At 43.1% G+C, this 19,639-nt stretch overlaps 1 protein-coding gene across 1 annotated transcript in view; it reads left to right on the top strand.

The window, feature by feature from the left end:
• The window catches only part of pmt (phosphoethanolamine methyltransferase), a 67,851-nt gene that overhangs the window by 37,440 nt on the left and 10,772 nt on the right, over positions 1-19,639 (top strand). Inside the window, 5 exon segments of the mRNA XM_034182267.1 lie at positions 6,692-6,814; positions 6,887-6,892; positions 6,894-6,957; positions 6,960-7,018; positions 12,915-13,031. Coding sequence (XP_034038158.1) covers positions 6,692-6,814; positions 6,887-6,892; positions 6,894-6,957; positions 6,960-7,018; positions 12,915-13,031 — 369 coding nt within the window.

Below are 19,639 nucleotides of genomic sequence, written 5' to 3'. Positions count from 1 at the left end.
GTGAGCACGCCTTGTGGGAGGAGTGGTCCAGCCCCCTTGTCGGATTTTCATTGTCTGAGAAGTTGCTGGAGACTGGCGCTGTGCTTCATCAAAATTTTTTCCAAAACTGTGAGGCACATCCGAGTGGATACCATTCGACAAATTAAGCTGGTTTTCGGTGAAAATTTTAACGGCTGATGAGAGATTTTGGATTGTTTCCTATCGCTGTAAGGACTTCCCACAGAGCGGGACGTTGCGCAGCGCTCCTAGGCGGCGTCGTCATCCTGTTTCATGCTGAAAACCTCCAAATTTAAGCGTCTGTTGACCCAGGCCATCGTGAGAGAACAGAGAACTTTCAGAAGAGGTCGGGATCAGCAGTTTATCCGGACATTCCACTGTTAAAGGAGATTTTTTTTTAATGAAACACGTGCGGATGGATTGGTGCGTCAGCTCGCAGCCAGTGCAGCGCGCCCACCACAGGAAAAACACCTCCGTGTTGATAACCATTTGTAAAATCCAGGCGGCTTTTGGTGGCTTTCAGTTGAGTGAGTATCTGAGAAATTGTTTTAACAACAGGGCATGTTCCAACTTGTCCTTAAGGCTTCCAACGGAGGTGTTTTTCCTGTGGCGGGCGCGCTGCGCCGGCTGTGAGCCGACGCACCAACTCCGTCCGCACATCTTTCATTAAAAAAATCTCCCTTTAACAGTGGAATGTCCGGATAAACTGCTGATTCCGACCTCTTCTGAAGTTCTCTGTTCTCTCACGATGGCCTGGGGTCAACAGAGGATAAAATTTGGAGGTTTCAGCTTGAAACAGGATGACGACGTCGCCTCGGAGCGCTGCGTGACGTCCCGCTCCGTGACGTCCCGCTCCGTGACGTCCCGCTCCGTGGGAAGTCCTTACAGCGATAGAACCAATCCAAAATCTCTCATCAGCCGTTAAAATTTTCACCGAAAACTAGCTTAATTTGTCGAATGGTGTCCACTCGGATGTGCCTCACAGTTTTGGAAAAACTTTTGATGAAGCACAGCGCCAGTCTCTCTGCAACTTCTCAGACAAAGGAATTCCGACGAGGGGGCTGGCCACTCCTCCCACAAGGCGTGCTCACAGGCGAATGACATCACCGACAAGCGTGAAAAAACTCTCACATGCCCACGAGGGTTCAAGCTTGGCTGATATAATCACACGTGATTCAAATCATATGGTTTTTAAAAAAATAATAAGGTCAGATACTTTTCTAATAGACCCTCGTACATGAGTTTACACAATACTATTTAAAAATAAGTAACAGAAAAGAATTAACAAGTATCAAGAAATAACAAGAAATATATACAATTAAATATTGCTAAAATATATTAATTAACAATAATTAAAATAAATACAAAATAATGGTAAAATAGACTAGACGCACTCGGAGAGTGCAAACCTCCCCCAAGGCCATGGGGTCACTGACGCCATAACATCTACACGCCGTGGAATCATTGAACCTAAAAAGTCTAACCAATGATGTTTGCTCATAGTAAAAAAGTTTAATCTGCTGTGACTGGATAGCATGTATCCTTAGCGCTTGGCATCACAGTTTATTGCAACTTGCACCTTTCCCAGAAGCTACTGTCATCTGAGCACTGATATTGATATTGCATGTGCTTATAGACAAAAACAAATAGAGACAAAATTCAATTTATTATTCAACTAAACTGCAAATATATGAATTTTTTAACATTTATGAAACACTTCTCTAAATAAATACAGTAAATTCTGAAATAGAACTATTTTTTAAGTGTTGCATGTGCTACACAAGGCCATAGGGTCACTGACCCTAAAGAGATTCCCTCCTTGGCACAATGATCTATTCAACAATTCAGTGTTACAACCAAACTATGATACATACACTTTTTCTTTCCTTTATATTTGACATCCTTGACCTGAAAACATACCCACTTGAACTTGGAATCACTTTTATGTCTTTATTAGTTCAAACGTTATTGTATAAAAACGATTTTTCGGTAATGGTGGTTTTCTTCTGGATCTTGCTCCATAACATTTTAAGCTACATCAAATCTGATGACATCTTACTGAATCAGTACAGATTCAGCTACAATTTGGTGTTAGTTGTGCATCTCTAGCTTCATTTGTCACCTCACACTGACACATTTTCTATTTTCCCTATATTTTTGCATATTCTGGATCAACCAGATCCGGAATCCGGATCTGATCATCACCAAACTTTGATGTTTGATAGAACATTTGACTATGTTACACCCAATTTTTTTCAAGCCTTTCTGCCTTTGTTTTTGTGGAGTTAGAAACTAGAACATCAAAATTCCCACTCTATCCGTAATGGTTAAGAATCCTTTAAAAAATTCCTGGATCTGGATCGTGATCCGGATCACCCACTAAAATTTAATCACTTGTTCCTCTTGTCATTTTCCAACCACTCCACAAAATTTCATCGAAATCCGTTTCAAAACCTTTTGAGGTTATCCTGCTGACAAACAGACAGACAGACAACAACAAAACTTGACCGAAAACATAACCTCCTTGGCGGAGGTAATAAAATTGAACACACCCACTCAACAAAGTCTGCTTGCCAAAATTAATGCCTAAACACTCTTTGTCAACCAGAAAGCATCACAGGTGCTTTAAAGTCTGGCTTAAGATGGAGTTAGTGTCCCAACACCATCACAGTCAGGAAGGAGTCTGGCCGTCGAACAATCAGGATGCAGAAGAAGTTAAGAACCCGCCTCATGGAACTGATCTCTGAAGAGAAATTTTGTTTGCATTTTGATGGTAAGAAAACTGACATTAAGGAGTACCAAGTTGTGTGCTTGAAAAAAATGATAGAAGAACATTACAACTTGGCATTTTGGCTTGTGACAGTGGAACCGTTGCAGACATCTATATACCACTACAAGAACCTGCTTGATGAGTACAATGCATGGAACAGTATTCAGATGATCATCTCTGACACAACAGCAGTCAGTACTGGTCGCAAAAATGGTGTTGTAGCCAGGCTTCAGAGAACATTTCGAGACAAGGGATTTGATGAACCTCAATACATCAGCTGCCAGCACCACATTCTTGATCTTGTCTGCGACATGTGTTGGACGTCTTTTTCCTATTACGGTCACGGTCACCTAACATTAACTACAAGTTTACTGATGAGATTTGGAACAGTATGATGATTTGTCATTCATTTGTCTTTGGATATGTCATTCAAAGCGCATATTAAACAAATATGTAGGACTGCTTTTTTGCATTTCCGCAATATCTCTAAAATCAGAAAGGTCTTGTCTCAGAGTGATGCTGAAAAACTAATTCATGCATTTATTCCTCTAGGCTGGACTATTGTAATTCATTATTATCAGGTTGTCCTAAAAGTTCCCTAAAAAGCCTTCAGTTAATTCAAAATGCTGCAGCTAGAGTACTGACCGGGGACTAGAAGGAGAGAGCATATCTCACCCATATTGGCCTCTCTTCATTGGCTTCCTGTTAATTCTAGAATAGAATTTAAAATTCTTCTTCTTACTTATAAGGTTTTGAATAATCAGGTCCCATCTTATCTTAGGGACTCGTAGTACCATATCACCCCCAATAGAGCGCTTCGCTCTCAGACTGCAGGCTTACTTGTAGTTCCTAGGGTTTGTAAGAGTAGAATGGGAGGCAGAGCCTTCAGCTTTCAGGCTCCTCTCCTGTGGAACCAGCTCCCAATTCAGATCAGGGAGACAGACACCCTCTCTACTTTTAGATTAGGCTAAAACTTTCCTTTTTGCTAAAGCTTATAGTTAGGGCTGGATCAGGTGACCCTGAACCATCCCTTAGTTATGCTGCTATAGACGTAGACTGCTGGGGGGTTCCCATGATGCACTGTTCTTTCTCTTTTTGCTCTGTATGCACCACTCCGCATTTAATCATTAGTGATCGATCTCTGCTCCCCTCCACAGCATGTCTTTTTTCTTGGTTCTCTCCCTCAGCCCCAACCAGTCCCAGCAGAAGACTGCCCCTCCCTGAGCCTGGTTCTGCTGGAGGTTTCTTCCTGTTAAAAGGGAGTTTTTCTTCCCACTGTAGCCAAGTGCTTGCTCACAGGGGGTCGTTTTGACCGTTGGGGTTTTACATAATTATTGTATGGCCTTGCCTTACAATATAAAGCGCCTTGGGGCAACTGTTGTTGTGATTTGGCGCTATATAAAAAAATTGATTGATTGATTGATTTGCAAAATGCATACATGGACACAGAAGTGATACCAGAGTATGAGAACCTTGGCTGGAGAGATGATTTTAAATTCCTTTTTGAGCTTTGTGAAGCATACAAGTTTTACAAAATGGAGTAAAAATGGCCTCCCATCAAATGGCACAAGCTGCCAACACTTCACAGTGCCAGGTGGAACTCACGGGGAATTTTTGCACTTATTGCATTTTTTCTTCTTCCAAATTGGCGAGAACAGCTGAGGGTAACTTGCGATTTCACTGCAACTACATGGTCGTGGGCCTGGTTTTCTAACCAACACAGAGACGGATTATGAAGACCTGCTGTCAGCAATATCCAAACTTAAGTGTCCCAAAGCTATGAAATGCTTCTCTACTCACTGGAAAAAGGAACCATCAGTGCTTGATGTGCCTCGCTCCAACATAATAGCTGAGAGAGCTGTAAAGTTGTTGGAGGAGGTTCGTTCTACTTGCAAAACAGACAAATATCTTAACAGCAAAGTTATTAATACTAACACTCAAATCTGAAACACTATAAAAAGCCTACAAATGCTATATGTACTCATTTTCATGTATTCCTCAAGTGTATTATATGTAAAACTGACATGTTATAATAAGTGTTTGAGCCGCTAGGTGTTTTAATGTGAAATATGAAACTGTCTTAGGTGTGGGAGGTTTTTTTCAGGTCTGGCAAAACTAAAGTTATTTTTGTGAGTTTTAGGTAAAAGTTCATCATTTATAACCCCAGGCTAATAAATTTGAGATTTGTCATAACCCTAATTGCAGTCACCAACAGTTGACAAATTCACTTTCCATTATAGATCCTTATCAAAGTGTTAGTAAACCTAAAAATACCTATTATAAAGCCTTTACAAGCTGTTAGTAAAGTATTTGGTGTGAGTTCAACTACAAGTGATGGATAAATTTGCGTTATAACTCATTTGTAGATGCTATTTATATGTGTTATGGAGAGTCACCAACAGTTTGACCAATTCACTTTTATATATCCTTTCATAAATACTTATCAATGCATATTTTGTTTGAGGAATTGGTATGGCGGTATTAGATGAGGAGTGCAGGTTCATTCGTCACGAAATGTTTAAAGTGATGTTCGGTTAGGAGGGTGGTGTCGATTTGGCGAGTAATTGCACCAACATTAGTTGCTAACCAATAGCTAAATGTGGCTTCAGAATGGGTCGCCATTAGCCGCTAAGCGATAGCAGCTAATTGGCTAACTTGTCTTAAAAACTAATGAGGTTTTATACCTGACAATATAAATTTACATCAATCAAGCAGATAGCCTCTCATGACGGAAACAAAGTCTCCACTTGATTATTTTCAACCTTAGAATACGTTAAACTGTTCGATTTGGTACGACAACCATTAGCCAATGCACCTTTAGCCTAGCTTTCGCTAACACTTATGCGCATAGCCGATTAGCCATCATTTTCGGTGAGGTGTCCACTGAGGTGTGAGTGAAACACCAGTGATTAAGCAACATTAGTCCATAGAGTCCGAACAGTTAAAACCAGTTTTTCATTTTAATCTTTCTCCTCAGACGTTGTCATCAAAGAGAACAAACAAAGGAAGTGTCGTAGGACATCTTTCTTGCCATTTTAATTTGTTGAACAATTGTGTGAGCTGCTGCCATCTGTTGGCGATATAGTATCGTTGCAGCCATTTGTCTGTGAGGTAAGTAAAATCACATCTTATTTGGTTTGAAAAAACAATAGGTTTATATTCCTAGAAATGATTGGGTGCTTAAAATTAAGAAATGCAATTAATAAAACATAAAATAAATGAATGATTAGGTGCTAAAAAGTAAAATTAAGAAATTGAATAAAATAAAATAAAAAATAAGGACTAAAAATAATAAAAATAAATCATCTTTGTCTTTCGGCTGTTCCCGTTAGGGGTTGTCACAGCAGATCAATCCTTTCCATCTCACCCTGTCCTCTGTATCTTCCTCTGTCACACCAACCACCTGCATGTCCTCCCTCAGCACATCCATAAACCTCCTCTTTGGCCTCCCTCTTCTCCTCCTGCCTGGTGGCTCCATCCTCAGCATCTTTTCCCTATATACCCTGGTCCCTCTGCACATGTCCAAACCATCTCAATCTCACCTCTCTGAATAAAAACATTATAAATGTTTATAAAGACATTACATGTTTTGTTATTAATAATTATTAAGCCATCCATTTATGTTCTTACCAATGAGTAGCTAATAAAAAAGAATGCTTAATAATTTGTGAGGAAAAAATGTAAAGACAATAAAAATATGATTTGTAAAGTCTTTTTATCACTAATGAATAGTGTCTGATTTTACGTTTGTAAATGAACTATTCATGATCAACTTTTCTTGAATGGTTTATAGCGAATTAAGAAATCATTTCTAAATGTTTTATAAAGACATTACATATTTGTTATTAATAATTATTAAACCATCAAATGATCTTGCACAGTTTCACATGAATTGAAACTTTAACAATGGTATTTCTAATACAGGTCCAATTTGAGGTTGCTGATGTTACTAAGAGGACATTCCCAGAAGGTTCCTTTGACGTGATCTACAGCAGAGACACCATCCTCCACATAGATGACAAACTGGCCATCTTCAGGCACTTCCATGTCAGTGTTAATCTCTTGGCTGAGTCATCTTTCCTTATTTACAGATTAATTTTCTTTGCTCTTTGTGTCCAGTCATGGTTTAAAACCAGGAGGCCAATTGTTGATCACTGATTACTGCTGTGGAGAGATGCCGTGGACGCCTCAGTCGAGGCCTATGTCAAACAGAGAGAATATATCCTTTATACACCATCCCATTATGGCAAGGTAAACTTTCATTTACAGCCTAATTATAAATAGTTTCTTCAAAACTAGCAGAAATTCCAGTTTGTTACATAATGTAAAAAAAAAGTAAGTCCCTTCGGGTACTCCCTTGTTTGCACTCGGGGTCGCCACAGCAATCCAAAGTGGATCTGCATGATGAATTGGCACACGTTTTAAGCTGGATGCCCTTCCTGATGCAAACTCCACATTATAGGGAGAAATGTGGCAGGGGTGGGATTTGAACTGGGAACCTACTGCACTGAAATCAAGTGCACGAACCACTTGTCCACCACCCCTGCAGAATACATAATGTAAAAGATATCAGTAAATGAATAAATGCAGTCTTATGTATCTTCCGTTGAGTCAGTGGATGAGTAGGCAACAGGCTAATGGTTATGAGTCCTCATGAGAAAAGAGAGGCTGATTCTTGTCAGTGCTGGACAGTTTGCATCTTTCCAGGACCTCTAGATTGGAAAGTTTGACCTACTATTTTATATCATGAGTTTTCTCAAGCATCTTTATGAAACTGCTCCAGCATCTGGATATGCAATGGTAAGTTGTACAAGAATCACAGCAGTACAGTAAAGTGCTGAGGACGATGGCTCTGTAGGTAACGATTTTGGTGCTAAGCTTAATGCCCTTGTCATTCCAAATCTGTTAATGAGTCTGCCAAAAGCTTGGCTTGCTTTGGCAAGGCGCCATGTTATCTCTGCATCTAGGTATCCCTTAAGGCCCATTTCTCACCGGGCCTGTGGAGAGTTGCATTGTGCTGTATATCTAGTACGCAGGAATGTCTGTGTAAGTTGCGCACAGGGAAGGAAAAAAAAATATCTGTAGGGAGGAGAAGCTTGGCTCCATATGCTGTTTTAACAAAGTGCCCGGACACGCAGATGGATTGGACAGTTGAAAACAATCAGAATACATTATTCCCAGGAGTTAATGTGCTTTATTTAATGTGCCACAATCGTGAGAAACTTGAGGAGGTGAAAGCGCTGCGGAGCTGCAGCCAGCGATCATGGGTGTGATCCATCCATGAGTGGATGGTGACATGTCCTCTCACTGGTGATACCATCCATGAGAAGTTGACGTGGGACATGTCCTCTCGCTAGCAATCTGTCCCATGAGGAGTTAGTGATGTGGAAGTTTGGCTGGTCTGTTTCTTGCTGGTCGGTTTCTTCTTCTGGGGTTTTGAAGCTTCACCTGCCAGCAAATCCAGTGGGATGAATAAAATCTAGCAATGCAGGTATGTACTGATAAAAACTGAAAAAGATTTCCGCCCTGGCATAGGGTTGAGTACAATTGTGGAGGCATGGGTGCAGTAGCGCAGTATTGTTGTAGATTTACATGCAGTAACGGAGGGTTTTGTAGGCCGAGTGCTGTGTTGTCTGGTGCTCTACACCGAAAGGCCACGAAAAAAATTAAACATGTTTAATTTTTGAGTCTATTTCCGCCGATCCCTTTGCCAAGTATCGCTGCTGATTGACTGGAATAGGGTGTTAAGTCTCCCTTCCAGCACATCTCCTCCACATCTGGAGATTCCCTGGTTAAGGCTGGGTTTCAACTGTTTCACATACAATGCCTCCACTCACCCCCTCTTTCAAAACCATTTCTTTTCTCTGGCTAAGATTTTAAATCTTTCAAACCATTTATTTTCTCTGGCTAAGATTTTAAAATCTTAGCCAGAGAAAAGAAATGGTTTGAGAGAGGAGTGAAGGGGGCACTGTATGTGAAACAGTTGAAACCCAGCCTTAACCGGGGAGGGGGTCTGAGACATGCTTGTCCTCTGTTTACAATGGGGTACTCAAGTCTAAGCAGTTTCAGTCTTTTGTTCATGGTAATGAGTCATTCACGTCATCAGAACAGCCATCAGGAGAGGCGTCAGTCTCATCGTTAGGAGGGACAGCTACCCGGTCATTAGGAGGGTGCTAACTAGAGCACAATAGGTGCTAATTAGAACAATTGTTTAGTCACTAGCCAATAGCAGTCTACCTCTCGGTAGGAGGGGTCTGGTTAGGTTTAATACTCCAGCTTTTGTGGTTTCTGTTATTCTTCTCTACAATAGTCAAGACAGACGTCAAACTACCAGAGCAAGAATTTTAGCTGAGGAAGCTTCTGCGATGTGAAGCGAAACGTCCTTGTGTCAAGCAAGCCAGTCCAGTCAAAGATTCAAACTTCTCTACTATGGAAATCACCTGGACAACTGAGAGCCTTCACAGAAACACTTAATCCATGATTACTGCAGAAACAAGTGGGTCATAATTTTTAAATGGCCACATCAAAGCAGAACAGTTATGAGGACCACTGCTCAGCCTCCTAAAATAGGCATTAACTAGAGCACTGTGCTCATACTGCACATACCTCCGCCAACACTAGTGTCCAATTCCACAAATTTTACCTTGGAAAAAATTTTCAGTGCCACAGTCCTGTTAGAAGTGGCTTTTCATAACACCGTTTGCACTGAGTCCATCACTAAGTTGCAATTGAAAAATGGCCTCTGCTCACCGTCACTCTCACTGACTCCCACTGGGGTTGTAGGCTGGTCACAATGGGGTCCTCCATGGTTGGAAAAAGATCTCTCTTGGTCACTATCACTCTTCATCACTCCCCATTGGTCTCCAACAGTGTTTGAGTGTACTGAAACTGTTTAAAACACTCGCACAAGTTGTGCGACCAGTTAAGAGATACATGGGCCACACAATCGGTCTTGATAAACTCTCCTGTCTCAGTTCGCTTTCAATTTGATCCTGTGGGTCGTAATAGACTCAATTGACTCTGCATGGTTTTTGCATCACTGATCGCAGATACTGACATATTTTTCACTCGCATATGTAGTGAATATTAATGATAAAGCCTCCACATGGGCCACCAATAATAATGTAGTGAATATTAATGCCTCCACACGGGGCACCAATAATAATGTAGCAATTTTAAGCCTCCACACGGGGCACCAATAATAATTGTAGTGAATATTAATAAATTTATTGGAATAAATGTATTAATAATTTACTGAATCACGCTCACGGAGCACCAATAAAATGTAGAAAGTAGTGATTATTGGTGATTTGAGTGGAGACACTTTGCTTTACATATATTCAGGCCTCACTACCGGGACCCTTGATATGTAGCATTTAGTTGTAGTGAATAAGTAATTAAACTCCCAAATTGAATTAGACTGGATTAGGCCCCAAAATAACAGGTCACCAAAATAATTGATTTAGGGTTTAATACTTATTATTTAAGTATTAATGGGGCACCACTTATTCTTTTTTTATATGGCATAAGTACCATAATTTAAACATTAATTTATCAGTCTCAAATTAATTAATTAGTCTCGATTTGGTTTAATCAATCTCTGATCTGAAAATCATGAATTCTTCAATACGGTTGACCAAGAGTTTCCTTCTGTACCCAAAATAAATCACAGCAGAAAATATTTACAATTTATTTACAATTTATACAAGAATGAACATTTGACTGTCATTTTATAGACAGTAATGAAAATACGTTCATTCAGGGAAACTGAAAAATTTTCTTACTCACTCATGAGACGTTGGAAGAAAGAGGTGAAGCTTAAAACTTTAAGTAAATTAATCTGATTGAAATTTAGTGATGAATTTTGAAGCCAATTATGAAATAGAATATTACAAGAATGTCTTTAAAGAAAAAGGAGATGAGGAGCCACCTGTACCCATTGACATCACCTCCTTCATGGAGCCTGGACTGGGTCGATTAGCTGTTGTTGGAGGGCTGGTTCCGTCCGTCCCGTCATCGATATCGGGCAGTGTGAGCTCACCTGGGTCAGAGGGGTTCACTCAAAGGTGTCCCCGGTGTGATCCCAGGGCTGGTGTCGGCTGGTTTTGCCGTAACTGCTGCAGTCAGGTGGAATCAGCTGCGTGTCAGCGTGCGGTGACCCAGAGGTGGAAGGTGTTTGTTGAAAAAGGGTTCTTAGTAGCTTTCAAAAATGGTTGGAGCCAAATTAAAGTCTTTGTGACTTTAGAGAAAGTAAAACTTTAATAAGAGCGTTGAAAATTGAATGAAAAAGGAAAAGTCGCTTTTTCTGTAAATTCGCTCTTAATTTGAAGAGCTCAGCTCGGACGTTCTGTTAAAAATTCAAAAGCTTGATGCACCTTAAAAGCGTCAGGTTAAACTTTGAGTTTGTCCCAAAGGTAGAACGAATGAATGCCACGTGGTAGCTTAGCTTAGCAAAGGCTCTTGGCACAAAATAAATTAAGCGTTAAGCAAAAGAGAGAGGAAAAAGTTGCAGAAGAGGAAGAGCGGGAGCAGAGAGAAAGCAGAGTAGCGAGCGAGAGAGTAGACTCTGTTCTAACTTTTAAAGGGGTACTTACGTCACCAAACTTTGCCCATTTAGGGTGTGTGATCTCACAGACACTTCATGTCTTAGAGCAGGCAGAAATGATTCAACTATTTAAACACATTAATTTGAAATACTATTTGTTCTAAGACACTCAGATGGACACCTATTATTACGAGACATTTAAACACATCCTTTGGATAAACAGAGTACTTCAACATCAGCATTTTAGACGCTGCAGAAAGGTCACACACACACATCAGTTAACATGAGCACATCAATAAATGGAATGACTACATGCAAGGCATTTCATTTGAATAATAAATGCAACAACATTATGTCTTTAGATATAAATGAGAGACATACTGATGTACATTTTTATTTCAAACCAAAGGTCTTTTCTTTGTTTTACTCAAGATAAAAGTTAGTTGTGAAGAATCAACGATTCATGGCCACGTTGTTATCATGGAGGAAGGGTCCCCCCCTGGATGAGGAGAGGTCCTGTCTTATCTTGACCATAAAAGTTTTGGGTTCTCCTGTGCTGGAGAAGCTCAGATTCTGACATTAAGCCATTATCATGTCATGTAGTTCACAAATTACAACCTTGTTTTTCTCTGGAAGGCAGTGTTGGACCATGGGAGAATGTCTCCAAAACTTATCTGAAGATCTCCAGATGACTTAGGAATTTCTCCACTGAGGTGGAAATGCAGTCTCTGCATCCAGTGGGTTTTTGTGGTTGAGAGAGAATTAATACGAATATTTTATTTAATCACATCTAATCGAGGCCATCGTGCTACACACAATTCAGCCGCAATGCAAGCTTGGTGTAAACACAAATAACAGATCAGAATGGAGACCAGCCAAGACTTGTGAGAGTTGACCACATGTCATAATCTTGTAGGTCTCAGTCTGGTGTAAATGGGGCATAAGCTAACTTAAATGTGATCAAATGTCAGGTGTATGTATTTAGTTCACGCACTTGAAGTTTTTGAGGTGTTGTCAGTTTTTTTTTTCAACTTTTTCGGTTTCTCAGATCATTTTCAAAGAACATCAGTTATCTTTGCTTCGTCTGTGCGCTGTAATCTGAAATTTCTGTTTCTTCTGTTGATAGCTTGTCTGACTGTGCCTACAAGTTTAGTACATGTGAGTCCTGCCCACTTATATAAACAGACATTTGTCACTGCCCCACATCACGTTGTACATACAAGATGCTGGACAATCACAACTTTTGGGAAATTCTTCCCAGAAAGAAATCCCATTCAGAGGGTTAAAAAGGCCTCTAGCCAATTGTTCAGTTGTGCTTTTTGTGTTTAATACCATTTTTGATTTTGCTGGCAAAGTCAGGCCTGAAAGTTTCTGTAGAGGCTCTGATCATGGCAATGTAAGAACAAACTCTGAGTATCAGGAGGGCAAACATGGCCCTGAGACAGTCCAGCACATACTGTAGTGGCACCATAGTGTGTGCTTTGATTTAAACCAGTATGCAGATCAGGTCAATACTCCAAAGTGGTTTATTGCAACTGTCCATCAGCTGGTGGTGCTGTTGCCTTTGTTTATTTCTCTGTATTTGTGTTTTCTCCTCTGCAGTTAATTGAGAAAGCTGGTTTCTCCAGCGTGAAAGTCGAGGACCGAACAGAACAGTTCATACAGGTGATTAAAGCAGAGCTGCAGAGAGCAAAGGACATGAAGGACGAATTCATAGAGGTTAATACATACACACACACACACACACACGCACACACACACTCTTATACTGTAGGGAAATGTGGAAAGAGTGACTCAACAAAAATATAAATGCAACACTTTTGGTTTTGCTCCTATTTTGTATGAGATGAACTCAAAGATCTAAAACTTTTTCCACATACACAATATCACCATTTCCCTCAAATATTGTTCACAAACCAGTCTAAATCTGTGATAGTGAGCACTTCTCCTTTGCTGAGATAATCCATCCCACCTCACAGGTGTGCCATATCAAGATGCTGATTAGACACCATGATTAGTGCACAGGTGTGCCTTAGACTGTCCACAATAAAAGGCCACTCTGAAGGTGCAGTTTTGTTTTATTGAGGGGGGATACCAGTCAGTATCTGGTGTGACCACCATTTGCCTCATGCAGTGCAACACATCTCCTTGGCATCATCTGTGAAGAGAACACCTCTCCAACGTGCCAAACGCCAGTGAATGTGAGCATTTACCCACTCAAGTCGGTTATGGCGATGAACTGGAGTCAGGTCGAGACCCCGATGAGGACGACGAGCATGCAAATGAGCTTCCCTGAGACAGTTTCTGACAGTTTGTGCAGAAATTCTTTGGTTATGCAAACCGACTGTTTCAGCAGCTGTCCGAGTGGCTGGTCTCAGACGATCTTGGAGGTGAACATGCTGGATGTGGAGGTCCTGGGCTGGTGTGGTTACACGTGGTCTGCGGTTGTGAGGCTGGTTGGATGTACTGCCAAATTCTCTGAAACGCCTTTGGAGACGGCTTATGGTAGAGAAATGAACATTCAATACACGAGCAACAGCTCTGGTTGACATTCCTGCTGTCAGCATGCCAATTGCACGCTCCCTCAAATCTTGTGACATCTATGGCATTGTGCTGTGTGATAAAACTGCACCTTTCAGAGTGGCCTTTTATGTGGACAGTCTAAGGCACACCTGTGCACTAATCATGGTGTCTAATCAGCATCTTGGTATGGCACACCTGTGAGTGGGATGGATTATCTCAGCAAAGGAGAAGTGCTCACTATCACAGATTTAGACTGGTTTGTGAACAATATTTGAGGGAAATGGTGATATTGTGTATGTGGAAAAAGTGTTAGATCTTTGAGTTCATCTCATACAAAATGGGAGCAAAAACAAAAGTGTTGCGTTTATATTTTTGTTGAGTGTATATATATATATATATATATATACGAAGTCTGTCAATAAAGTATAGGTCCTTTTTATTTTTTTCAAAAACTATATGGATTTCATTCATATGTTTTTATGTCAGACATGCTTGAATCCTTGTGCGCATGCGTGAGTTTTTCCACGCCTGTCGGTGACGTCATTCGCCTGTGAGCACTCCTTGTGGGAGGAGTCCTTGTCGCAGCCGCTGCGACGCTCCGCCACAGGAAAAACACCTCTGTTGGAAGCCTTAAGGACAAGTTGGAACATGTCCAGCTGTTAAACAATTTCTCATATACTCACTCCACTGAAAGCCATCAAAAGCCGCCTGGATTTTACAAATGGTTATCAACACGGAGGTGTTTTTCCTGTGCCGCCGCACCGCGCCAGCTGCGTCCCTTCATTAAAAAATCTCCTTTAACAGTGGAATATCCGGATAAAATGCTGAAACCGACTTCTTCTGAAACTTCTCTGTTCTCTCACGACGTCCTGGATCAATAGAGCCTGAAATGTGGAGGTTTTCAGCTTGAAACAGGCTGACGACGGCGCCTGGGAGTGCTGCGCGACGTCTCGCACTGTGGGAAGTCCTTAAAGCGACAGTATCACCTCAAATCTCTCATCAGCCAGTTAAAATTTTCACCGAAAACCAGCTTAATTTTTTGAACCGTGTCCACTTCGATGTGCCTTACAGGTTTAGAAAAAATTTTGATCAAACAAAGCGCCAGTCTCTCAGCAACTTCTCAGACAAAGGAATTCCGACGAGGGGCTGGACGACTCCTCCCACAAGGAGTGCTCACAGGCGAATGACGTCACCGACAGGCGTGGAAAACCCACGCATGCCCACGAGGGTTCAAGCATGTCTGACATAAAAACATATGAATGAAATCCATATAGTTTTTGAAAAAAATAAAAAGGACTTATACTTTATTGACAGCCCTCATATATATACACACAGTCAGACTTGCCTAAACTGTAATTGTTAAACCGGATGCTCACACTCACCAGACAAAAACAAAAGTCCCTAAAAGTACTTAATATACTGGATTTTGTATATTGGATTTTCACTCACATTGGACAAATCATCCTGTCTGACCGCTATGTATTCCCGTTAATAACCCCTCACATGTACTGGACCGAGAAGTCTGGACATGCTCAGTAACAGAGGTACAAAATTGAAGTTCAGCACTGATGCTTGGCAGTTTATTTTTTTACAAAACATGCACAGATATGGGACCCGCAGCCTGATGTGCACTTGATAAATCACTGCAAAAGGCTCTGATCATTTTTATGTTTTCTCTCTTCCCTCTCCAATCATATTTTAAAGGTTTTTGCAGTGTGCAGCTGATTACACCCTCAATTCATGGTGGAAATTGTACACCTTACCTTTGATTTGGAGACTGCACAAAGAAAAGCTCCTTGAGGGACAAATTAATCCAGAATAAACATAATCCAGACAAAATGCATAAAGCTGTGGTGGAGAACTTTAAACTTGTCAGCACATTGATGTCATTGCATTGCACGGAGTTACAGAGTTGCACAAGCATAAATCAGGATGGATAAAAAGCATAAATCAGGTTGTAGGTGTAGCATCAGGAAGAATATAATATGTGTTTTAGGATATTTGAAATTATCACTTGTGGATAATTTGACCTCAAATACTGGGGGCACCACCTATGACTGAATGAAATTATAACAAGGTTGTTCTTCAGGGACCTTGACAAAGAGACTCTGCTGGTTACCCCGTCCGGTTTCGTTGGTTACCGGGGACACTTTCCGTTGTTAGGCTGTGACTTGCGGCGGCAGTTCAAATCACTGTTAACGTCTCAGTTGACCTGGATGTTTTTATCTCTGCAGCGCTTGTAGTCTGGAATAGTCAGAATAAAGGCTTGAGTGTCTTTATTTATTCTATTCGTGAAACAAAAATTTGCCTTTCGTCGTCGTCTTTGGAAGCCAGATCAAATCACACAACTCGATACAAAAATACTTGACTTTGTAAGAAAAATGTTTGCAAGATGAATTTAGAGTTCAAGAAGAAAAAAAGTTTTAATTTAAAAAATCGCGAAAGGAAGTTAAATGCGCCTGTGCGTTTAACTTTACAAAAGCTGAGCAAAAGTTATCTGTAGAAAAAAGGATAAAAGTAATTTCTTGCTGGCACGCACAAACAAGAAATATGTTACACAGCATGTGGTTGCAGACAAAAGTGTTGTGTGGGCCGCCAGAAGAGGAGGTACTGCTGGCCCACCACCTGAGGGCGCCCTGTCTGGAGTGCGGGCTCCAGGCACCAGAGGGCGCAGCCGCCTCACAGGAGCAGCCAGGGTGACAGCTGTCACGCATCACCTGCAACAGCTGTTACCAATCATCTGATCGGCAGGAGTATATCAGCAGGACGACGTCTCCACCTCTTTGCCGAGATATCATTCTACCTGGAAGGTAACATACCTCAGCTGTCTGCGTGACAATAACCTTTGTGACTTTTTGTGCATTATCTTTTGGACTGTTTTTTCCAACGAGAGGTGGAGGTAGCTTTCCTGCCGTGCTGATTCCTGGGTGCAAACGCATCCTCATTCACTTGCTTTTTGTTCCTCGCCAGCAGTACCAGATCCGACACGCGGAGGCAGTGGCCACCTGGGAGTTCGGGACTTGGCGGCTCCAGTATTCCCGGGGTCTGGTGGCGGAGGAAAATCGTGTGGTTCCGGTTCTGCTTTGGACAGGCGTCTCCTATCTTCGAGCCTGCCCACACGACACCTTGTGAATTGACTGTTGTCTATTGTTGCAATCTGTTGTATTTGTTGTGCACATTCACAACAGTAAAGTGTTGTTATTTGACCTATTCCATTGTCCGTTCATTTGCGCCCCCTGTTGTGGGTCCGTGTACCTACACTTTCCCAACAGGATATCTCGGCCATCGTCATGGATCCCGAGGGGCGTCAACCGGCTGTTGAACGGCCAATGGAAGGACAGGGAGCACAGGCGTCCGCAGGAGGAATGATCGGTGAGTTGCAGTGGATCCTCACCGCTTTCACGGCTCGGTTGGATTTAATGACCAAGCAGAACGTCCTCCTTAACCGCAGGGTGGAGGCTCTCGCCGCGCAGGTGGAAGCGCGCCCTCAGGGCGCTGCTGCGGCTCTCCCTCCTGTCGACCCTGTGCGTACAAGTGACGTTCCACAGGTCGTTCAACGACCCCCCCCACCTTCCCCGGAAGCATACATAAGCCCTCCAGAGCCGTACGGAGGTTGTGTGGAGACGTGCGCGGACTTCCTTATGCAGTGTTCGCTCGTCTTCGCACAATGTCCTGTCATGTACACGACTGATGCCAGCAAGATAGCTTATGTAATAAACCTGCTTTGTGGTGAGGCACGCGCTCTGGGAGCAAAATTCACGGCTCCTTCTGACATATGATGGGTTTGTGAGGGAGTTCAGAACAGTGTTCGATCACCCAAATAGAGGAGTGACCGCTTCAGCCGTGCTGCTGTCAATAAGACAGGGGCGCCGGAGCGCAGCTGCCTATGCAGTCGACTTCCGCATCGCGGCTGCGAGGTCCGGCTGGAATAGCACTGCCCTCCGCGCCGCCTTTGTAAACGGACTGTCATTGGTTCTAAAGGAGCACCTGGTGGACGAACCGCGGGATTTAGATGGGCTTATTGATCTCGTTATACGATTAGACAATCGGTTAGAAGAACGCCGTCGGGAACGAGACGAAGGGCGTGGCCGGGCACGCGCCATCCCTCTCCCTTCCGGTTCCGACCGCGTTCCGCCCTCCCCACGCTCCACGGCCCCTGCGCTCCGTGTGGTTACAGCTCCCCCTGCTGACGAAGCTATGGACACGAGCAGGGCCACATTTAGGGCACCAGATAGACAGAGGAGGCTGGCCCGCGGAGCGTGTTTTGTTTGTGGCTCGATAGAGCATCAGGTAAGAGACTGCCCCGAGCGGTTAAACACAAACGCCCGCCCCTAGAAACTGGGCTAGGGGTGGGCCGAGACATTCACGTGGGACACACCCACATTGCCACACGACTCCCAGTTACAATCCTTTATGAGGATTTAACCCTGAAGGCCCCAGCACTGGTGGACACGGGCTCTGAAGGGAATCTGTTAGACAGCAGATGGGCCAGGGAGATAGGGTTCCCTCTGGTGGCGCTTACCTCGCCTGTGCAGGTGCGGGCACTAGATGGCTCCCTACTCCCTCCAATCACACATAAGACACCACCTGTAACTCTGGTGGTGTCAGGAAATCACCAGGGAGGAGATCGAGTTTTTTGTGACTCCTGCTACCTCCCGTGTGATTTTAGGGTTCCCCTGGATGTTAAAACACAATCCCCGGATCGATTGGCCATCTGGGGTAGTGGTTCAGTGGAGCGAGACCTGCCATCGGGTATGTTTAGGTTCCTCGGTTCCTCCCGGTTCCCAGGCTAAGGAGGAGGTCAGAGTCCCGCCCAATCTAGGGACGGTGCCGGTGGAGTACCATGACCTTGTGGATGTATTCAGTAAGGATCTGGCGCTCACCCTTCCCCCCCACCGTCCGTACGATTGTGCCATTGATTTGGTTCCGGGCGTTGAGTTCCCGTCCAGCAGGTTGTACAACCTCTCACGACCTGAGCGCGAATCAATGGAGACCTACATCCGGGACTCTTTAGCTGCCGGGTTGATCCGGAATTCCACCTCCCCGATGGGTGCAGGTTTCTTTTTTGTGGGAAAAAAAGATGGCGGACTACGTCCATGCATTGATTACAGGGGGCTGAACGAAATCACGGTTCGTAACCGATACCCATTGCCCTTGTTGGATTCAGTGTTCACGCCCCTGCATGGAGCCCAAATGTTCACCAAGCTCGATCTTAGGAATGCGTATCACCTGGTTCGGATCCGGAAGGGAGACAAGTGGAAGACGGCATTTAACACCCCGTTAGGTCACTTTGAGTACCTGGTCATGCCGTTCGGTCTTACAAACGCCCCCGCGACGTTCCAAGCATTGGTTAATGATGTCTTGCAGGATTTCCTGCACCGATTCGTCTTCGTATATCTGGATGATATACTCATCTTCTCTACGGACCCTGAGACCCATGTTCGGCATGTACGTCAGGTCCTGCAGCGGTTGTTGGAGAACCAACTGTTTATGAAGGGCGAGAAGTGCGAGTTTCACCGCACTTCTTTGTCCTTCCTGGGGTTTATCATCTCCCCCAACTCCGTCGCTCCTGATCCGGCCAAGGTTGCGGCGGTGAGAGACTGGCCCCAACCCACTAGCCGTAGGAAGCTGCAACAGTTCCTCGGCTTTGCTAATTTCTACAGGAGGTTCATTAAGGGCTACAGTCAGGTAGTTAGCCCCCTGACAGCCCTGACCTCACCAAAAGTCCCCTTCACCTGGTCGGATCGTTGCGATGCCGCGTTCAAGGAGTTGAAACAGCGCTTCTCGTCTGCACCCGTTCTGGT

Source organism: Thalassophryne amazonica, chromosome 11 (genome assembly GCF_902500255.1).
Source record: "Thalassophryne amazonica chromosome 11, fThaAma1.1, whole genome shotgun sequence".
Lineage (NCBI taxonomy): Eukaryota > Metazoa > Chordata > Actinopteri > Batrachoidiformes > Batrachoididae > Thalassophryne > Thalassophryne amazonica.
Note: the sequence above shows the minus strand (reverse complement) of the source record. Positions and strands in the feature narration are given on the sequence as shown.